At 45.7% G+C, this 8,532-nt stretch overlaps 1 protein-coding gene across 7 annotated transcripts in view; it reads right to left on the bottom strand.

Annotated features, from left to right (window-relative positions):
• Positions 1 to 6,281: 6,281 nt before the first annotated feature.
• The window catches only part of LOC125709163 (small conductance calcium-activated potassium channel protein 2-like), a 54,188-nt gene continuing 51,937 nt past the window's right edge, over positions 6,282 to 8,532 (bottom strand). For all 7 annotated transcript variants that reach the window (XM_048977327.1, XM_048977328.1, XM_048977329.1 and 4 more), the window contains one exon: positions 6,282 to 8,223. In XM_048977327.1, coding sequence (XP_048833284.1) covers positions 7,939 to 8,223 — 285 coding nt within the window. In that variant the 3' untranslated portion in view covers positions 6,282 to 7,938. The remainder of the gene's footprint in view (positions 8,224 to 8,532) is intronic.

Raw genomic sequence — 8,532 nt, 5'->3', positions numbered from 1 at the left:
ATTCCACTGGCAAAATGCTCTCAGACAAGCTCTTTGCTAGCTGTGTTACAGTAATGCATGTCTCCTCATTTTACAGTACACTATGTACATCCTTACCAAAATTCAGCTAATGCAAGTTGCATTATGAAGGAAACAAGGTTTGCCCTGCTTTGCACTGGCAATCTGAAAGCCCGGCAATGACAGAATTCCTTTAAGAGCCCTGATTTGGTTGCAGCCCTCTATTGACGGCGCCTGGTCATGAAGACACATATTATGTAGAACTAATTTTTCTGCATAGCTACTGAACCTTCTCATCTCATGTTATTTGAAGTGGTAAAATTTTCCTGAGACAATCTGGTTCCTGTATATTATTATTGCAGATTTTACTACTGATCAGAGAGAAAGGCACATCTGATCTGGAATAGGAAGTCAACCCTGAGATACAGATTTTTCAACAGATGAGAGTCTTTTTAACTGTTATTATCTGCCAGATTGCAAAGTCTGTGGTAGAAGAGAGCAGATCCTGGAATATGGTCTTAGATCACTCTGATCTGGTCCTTTGCCTGATAGTAATAATCATGTAATTGGACAAGGTTGGATCCAAATGAGTTTTAGTAGATATTTATCAAGTAAAACCCCTATGGAGTTATTTAATTACCTGTTAATTTAATGTATCCATTGTGTGGTTTTTCTTTCTTTGAATTTTGACATTAGATACTAAGGTAATTTCTTACCTTACGGTTCTGTTGAGATTTAACCTATGAAGGGCACATAAATGAATACTCAGTTTGTACCATTGCATACTGCATCAGTTATTAAAAGTATTAAATAAAAAACAAAATATGGAAAAGTACAACCAAAATGCACTCATTTAGTTTAGTTTAGTAATTTAGTTGCACAGAAGTTTAGCATGACAGACTCCCAGACTGTGATGGTGACGTCTGGAAAATGCTGGGTATTTTAATGGTGCATTTCTTTTTTGGAGCTACCCGGCACATGGGACACTGGGATTTTTTTAAAGAATCTGAACGTGTGTGGGAAGGTGCGTAAGATGGGGCGGCGTTACAGGCATCTGCCTGTTTCCAGCGCCATCTCTGCTAAGGCAGCACGGCCTCATGCGAGACGCTCAGAGCGAGAGATTGGGGCCAAACCTGAGTGCAGTTTCTCGAGCTCTTCTGATCTTTGGCTCTTAGGAAAGGGAGACGGAGGAAGGGCTCTTGGATGGAGAGCATGAAGAGAAAATGGACATGTTCTTAGACAAGCTGAGTGAAACTGTCAAGAAATTTCTGTGGAAGACAACACAGTTTGCATACATTCAGCACGATTTGCTGTTCATAATCAGTTAGTGCAGATGGCATATTGGCTCAGTTAGGGACACATATTAATCCATTCAGTTTCTACAGGGTTACTTGCAGCTTGTCTTACACAGCACAAGGCGCACGGCTGGGTACATCCGGGGCGGGACACCAGTCCATCACAGGCCACACAGCTGGGTACGCCCAGGGCAGGACACCAGTTCTTCACAGGGGACACGGCTGGGTATGCCCAGGGCGGGACGCCAGTCCTTCACAGGGGACACAGCTGGGTATGCCCAGGGCGGTACGCCAGTCCTTCACAGGGGACACAGCTGGGTATGCCCAGGGCGAGACGTCAGTCCTTCACAGGGGACATGGCTGGGTATGTCCAGGGCAGGACACCAGTCCTTCACAGGGGACACAGCTGGGTATGCCCAGGGCGGGACACCAGTCCTTCACAGGAGACACGGCTGGGTACGCCCAGGGCAGGGCACCAGTCCTTCACAGGAGACACGGCTGGGTACGCCCAGGGCAGGACACCAGTCCTTCACAGGGGACACAGCTGGGTATGTCCAGGGCGGGACGCCAGTCCTTCACAGGGGACACAGCTGGGTACTCCCAGGGCGGGACGCCAGTCCTTCACAGGGGACACAGCTGGGTATGTCCAGGGCGGGACGCCAGTCCTTCACAGGAGACACAGCTGGGTATACCCAGGGCAGGATGCAAGTACATCTCAGGGCATGGGCTTACCTGGGCTGAAACGCAGGGGCCTTTGCTAGAAAGGGGCCTAACCTTACCTGGTACAACCATATTTTAAACCAACCATCCTGTATTTTATCGGATTGCCCCATATTGAAAAATAAAATGCTGTGTCCCGTATTTTCGTGGCCAAACCAACAATTTAATCCGCATTACTGATCACCCAGAACAAATTTTATCGTCTGCCACCCTATATTGTGGCAGGAGCTAGTAGGGGACCCTGAGCATGTTAATGGGCCTCTGGATGCTGCTCTGTCACAGGGCACATTAGGGGCAACTTAGTGACGGTAATTAACCAAACTATGTGTTCTGAGTGCTGGCGGGAGAACATGCAAAGCAGACAGTACCCACACAGTACCAGGGGCTGGCAGTGTGACGCGACAGGGCAACACACTGAGCCACCAGGCCAGCCTTCAGACTCTGTTTGGTAACATCTTATCATTTCAAATAAAAATGTGAATGGTGTTTGGCTTCAGGTTAGGACACTGTCTCCCAATCCAGTCCTCACGGACCCAAAAACAGTCCACGTTTTTGCTCTCTCCCAGCTCCGCAACAAAAATGTGGTCTGGCAGGGAGCTGGGAGGGAGAAAAAACATGGACTATCAGTGGATCTTCCAGAACCAGATTGTGAAACACTGGGTTAGGTTGTTTTTTTGTAATGCAAATTAACATTAATTAACATTGTTTAATATCCCCCTCTGCCGATCCAAATTCTGATGTAACAGATGTGTAATAATGTAGCCTTTTAAAATCGCTTACTAGATAATGGGCTTCTTTATATTTTTTGTGAAACATAATCCCACCTGTTTGTACACACAGCTGCATTTTCACCTGGGGGGTAGATGAAGCGATGGCATTAATCAGTCATTTTTGCCGTGACATACACCAGTGATCCAGCACCACGTCTCCCACAGAGAGACACCATCTTGACGCTCAATCCCAGATCCTTGGCACTGGCTATGACCCTGGAAGAGCTTGTGTCCTCTGTGAAGAATGAAGAAATGTAAAGAGATTCCTGTGGCCCTGGGGGGTATACTGATGCTGCAGGGTGACCATGGGGCCTCAGCCGTGCAGACTGGGATTTCCGGGGAGGACGGACACAGTGATTGCCTGCCGGGTGTTCTGTAAGGATCACTCAGATCAGCACTAGCTGGCCAACCATGTCCCTGACATGCCAATATCAGCCAACCCATCCCTCAGTTTTCTTGGTTTATTTAAAAACTTATTGTCAAAATGATTGCTTCACTGTACGTTTCAAGGCCTAAATGCATGCCTAGGATGAAAAGCAAACTTGACCTCTTGTGGATCTTGTCCTGTTCTCCTCATTATTCACGCCCTCATGATCACCTCCTTTCTGAAGACAACGAAACCTCCCTCCCCCCCGCCGCCGCCTCCTCCAGGCCAGACGCTGCCCCTCAGCCGTGGGACTCCGTTTCCTCAGGGGAGCGCGGAGTTACTAAATCGGTAAGGTGACGCTCTCACCTGGCCCTTCAGCGGCCGCCACATGCTCGGGGGAGCCCGAAGAATGGCTGGCGAGCTCAGGCTGGCCATCTGCTTCACCGCCGTGACGCACAGCTCACTTTCCCACTTACGGAGGGAGCCGGGGCCCGGGGCCCGGAGCGGCAGCTGTCGGGTGTTCTGCCGACAACCAGGCAAGGCGTCCCAAATGACCGAGAAGGGTTTCTGCTCCTATGAGTGACACGTTACAGCATGGTAATCACAGGTGACGGGAGCCACAAGCCCAGCTTACACTTTAAACCCACCTCTATTTGGCATTTTCATTATTTATATCAAGGCCAGACCTACCTATTCAGGGGCCCTGGGCAAAGCTTTAGCCAGGAAGCCCCCCTACCAAGAAAACTGACGATCATGTCACTTCCTCTGCAATGCAGATAATTTGGGGGCCGTGGGCAGCTGTCTGTCCTGCTGTTAGCCAGCGTCCGCCCCGATTCAGGTCAGTGTTGCTTAACTGCTATTCACAATATATTTAACTAATAATTTCATGGGAAGCATTGAATCTTTGGTTCAAAAATACAAACGATTCAGAAAACAGCTTTCCCTCCATCCGATCTAATATTTCCCTGTTTGGTGACTCTCGTTTACCATTACAAATTCACAATCACATTGCGAGTCTTTGGTCTGCTTGTGTAAAATAAAACCACAAAAGGAAGATAAATATCACAATTTTTCAGTCATTACACTTGATTTATTCCAGTGCTACTAGATATGCATAATGTGGCAGTGTGTACAAAACAGTGATTATACATTTTAAGTATTTATCATTCATTTTTCTTGTTTAAAAAATTATAAATTATCTGATGTCTCTACTGAGAAATAATATAGTCTATTAGATACTTACTTGCGTCTTCATTGTTGCATTTTGAATGGTTTATTAATCCATTAATGTTTTACTGATAATCGTATAATTATGTGGATTTTCCTTCCCATACGTCACTGTGAGTTTTTGGCTGTTACAGAAGATTGTGAAGAGGGACTTGGGTTCGGTCATAAGTTGTGGGATACAGCTGGGGGGGGGGGGGGGGGCAGTGCTAGGAAAAGGGGACCAGAATGAAGTGCATCCAGATAGCAAGTATCAGCGATATATTCATGCCACACGTTCCTGCGACACCCTCACTGAGGGTATAATCACAGGGTTCAAATAGCCCGGCTCTCGACATAATCCCAGCCCTGTTCCAAAACACCACAACCGTGAAGGCTTTTCTCAATGGAAATGTCTTCCCATAGCACCCTTGGTGAACGATCATCTCATCTGTTTGGTTAATTGTACAACTGTAATTTGTACACCTGTAACCTTATTTTGGTTGTTTTATCTACTGCCACTAATGATCACACCCCGCAGGTTGGCTGATTGCACGTTTCCGTTTATTAACCTAGATCATTTTTAATTCTGCAAACTGAATTTAAACAAAATATACTAACTGATCGGGAATGTAAGATGGATGTTTTGGGCACCACAAAAGATGAACGGGAACAGCGGTTTTGAAACCGGCAGATGATGTTAGATTCGCTGCTGTTGACCTGATAGTACTGTTGCTGATGCCGAACATTATATATAAACATCATTAACTAAACTGATGAATTTAAAGTGCATTGGTTTGACAAGGCAGAACGCCATTAGACTGATAGATCTGTACAGTTTTCTATGGCAGAACCTAGTCACCCTTCTGGTGATGGACTGTGTAGCCTTGGGAGACACCAGTCATATAGTAAGTGACATTCATACATTTGCAGACCAACAGAGGTTTTGATGACTCTACATCTATTGATGGATGTGTGAGGTCAGACAAGGAAAATGTGTGATGCCCCAAAACTACCAATTTAAATTTCAGAGGTAGAAAACACAAACCGAAAGGCTTCTCTTTGTAACATTGAGCAAAGGGCCTAGACCCTATATCCACCTGTTTAAACTGAGCAGGAGCCAGCAGCCGTAAATTCCCGGCATTTCATACGCACTTCCCATTCTTTCACTCGCTGTCATTAATAGTTTTTTCATTTCCTTAAGTGCAGCATTTGATACACTAAGGGGAACACCATCCACCTGATCATGTCCATTTCTCAGGGAAAAAAAAGCAAAAAACTTCCATTAGTCACTACATAAGACTTTCTGGGCAGGTTAATAAAGCGAGATTTAGTGATGATATTGACTGTGCAGGAGAATAACTCATGAGCTGTAGCAACAATGGCTTCTAAAAGATGTCAGTGATTAATGAGCTGAAACTGAGCATTCAGAGATGGAATTTAAGGGACAGACTGATATCCCCCCATACATTCAGCACGTAGGAACGGCAGAATGATGCAGTCAAACACAGCAGTGATTTGGTGAGCTGAAACTAAGCATTCAGAGATGGAATTTAAGCGACTCTCTCCGCCACAGAGGGGGGAGGAAGCTGTGGTGTTTTGAAACAGGGAAGAGCCCCCTTTCTGCCTCAGCCACAGAAACAACATCCCCATGGCTGAAGCTGAAAGACCGGCTTCTGTGTTTAGTGGACTGGGCTAACACAGAATGCGGAGGCTCGCTCCGTCCACAACGCTCCATTCAGGAACGCCCATCATTCCCCATCTTTAGAATAGTCTGAGAATTTCTGAAAAGAATCACAGTAACATAACAACCATCTTTGATGGTCGGGAACAAGCATAAAATTCACCGATGTGCTGTTTAGGGTCTTACAGCTCTGTCAACAAGGCTATGGACACAAAATCAATGCAGTTTTCTTTTTTGCGGTCCGTAAAAAAAAAAAAAATCACATTCATCAACACTGACATTTTAACCTTAAATGTCAAGATGGGCACCAAATTAGGAATTTTACTTTTCATGACATCTACTGTAAATGTTTATCCTGTGTTGTTTTTTTCTCTCACATTGTTGTTTTGGTGTATTTATCTATATTTTCCCGTCACGGTGAGCCACGGACATAGGAATGCATGTTTTAATCTCTTTTCTGCCACTCCATTATAACATTATAGATTTGACCTACTATCTATAAAAATGTTTTTAGGCAAATCATTCAAAAAAAAAAAAAAAATCTTATAAAAAGGGGAAAAAAAAACATAAGATAATGCCACCCGATAGGCTGGCTCCTTCACCATTTGCACTGAAACATGCAAGGGGGTGGGGGGTTCTCAGTTCTGCCTTTGCGGCCCCCGTCTAAAGCGGAGGATGCCCGTGGAGCGATGGACCCGTCCCCGGAATGCCTGAAGACCTTTGGAAGCTCTGATGAGTCAGGGAGCTGAGAGAGAAGATTCGTTCCTGGATATTCATTTTATTTCATGCAGGATTTGTGTGGTTTCATTAAAGCAATTCGATCTCTTAAAATATACATTTAACTGTGCAAATGACAGCAGTTTATTGCATGTTGCATCTGGAAACAATGACTCAGAAACTAATTGTTTTGGTATCAATGTTTTTCTTTGTTTCAAAATATCGTGTAAGGAATGTTTTTGAGGAAAGGAATGCAGGGTTGTTCTCTTGAGCAGTTGCAGCACAAAACGAGCTGCTTTTAAGCATTTTGGTGCTGAGGTTCTGGCAGTGTGTACTTGGCACCCTCTTATCTCTCGAGTGCGCCTGCATATTACGGATTAGGCGGCCTGTTTTTTAAGGTATGCATGTTTTTTTTTTTTTTTAATCAGGGCCTCACCTCTTTCCACTGTCCAGAAAAGTTATGGTATTGATGAATTCCTACTACTTGAGTGACCATTCAGGAGTCCCATCTACCCTCAAATTAATGTAGGAATCCTCTAATTAGCAGTGACATGTAGAGACACCAGTTGGCTCCGATATTTCCTCATAAATGAATAGGTAGGTTGAGGACTGGTCGACATCCATCCATCCATCCATCCATCCATCCATCCACCCACCACCTATTCTCTGTTCCACTTAACCAGTTAAGGGCTGTGGTTTGGTAATTTTCATGTGTTCTTCAGCAATCTCCACTCATTGCCTTCATCAGAGCTTCCGAAAGCACTCTCAGGCACTCCTAGTAGACGCCTTTGACGCCTGTCAAATACAAACAAAAGTCCGCCTTGTCTCCATTCCTGGCTCGGGGGCCATAATTCTCCTCAGTTTACTTCCGTGCCAGAAGACCCACGTGAAACACTGCGATTGCTGAGCAGACGCCTCCCTGGGCAGTTTTATTCTGTCGTGTTTAAGGACTCTCCGGTGATAGTCAGCTTCACCCCAGCACCCTGAACTCAGTCAGTAACTATACAAGGGCTTTTATAAAAAAGCTAACCTGAACAGCCATACAATGGCTAAACATAAACCATATCTCTACCATTTTTAATTTATTATTTTGTCTGCTTCCATTATTTTTTTTTGTCATTACTCTCGTTAGTCTGCACTGGAATCTTGGTAGTGTAAGTTTGGGATGGCAGAGGCGCAATGAGGCTAGCCGCTGTCGGAGGACGTGTGAGGCGCCGTGGATGGCGAGCGGCGCCGGCGTGTGGGCGTCCATGATCGCTCCGAGCCCAGCGAGGCGGGCCGAAACCGGTGCGCGAAGCCGTCCAGGAAATCCCGCTGCTGCTGCGTTATGGCTTGAGAGAGCAGGCCGGGCAGAGCCTGCAGGCTGCCAGTGATGGAGTCCAGCTTGTCCTCCAGCATGCCGATGCGCTTGTCCAGCTCCTCACTGCGCTCCTGCAGCTCCGACACCAGGTCGTACATCACATTCTGAGTCTGCGGAGGAGACAGCAGAAGCTACAGCATGCGGTGTGGCTTGCGGAGGGGGGCGGCACTGGATCTCACCCCCAGAAACAGAAAAGAAAAAAAAAGTCTTGATGCAAAGTAGACAGTACATAAGGATGCAAAATAGCCAGTGTGTGAGGGCAGAGTGTATGAGGACACAGTGTGTCAGGGCAGAGTGTATGAGGATGCAAATAGGCAGTGCGTGAGGACATAAAACAGATTACATGAAGACACAAAATAGAGTGTGAGGACACTATGTGGACTGTTTATGATGAGATCATTGAACATACTCACCAACAA

Source organism: Brienomyrus brachyistius, chromosome 15 (genome assembly GCF_023856365.1).
Source record: "Brienomyrus brachyistius isolate T26 chromosome 15, BBRACH_0.4, whole genome shotgun sequence".
Taxonomy (NCBI): Eukaryota; Metazoa; Chordata; class Actinopteri; order Osteoglossiformes; family Mormyridae; genus Brienomyrus; species Brienomyrus brachyistius.
Note: the sequence above shows the minus strand (reverse complement) of the source record. Positions and strands in the feature narration are given on the sequence as shown.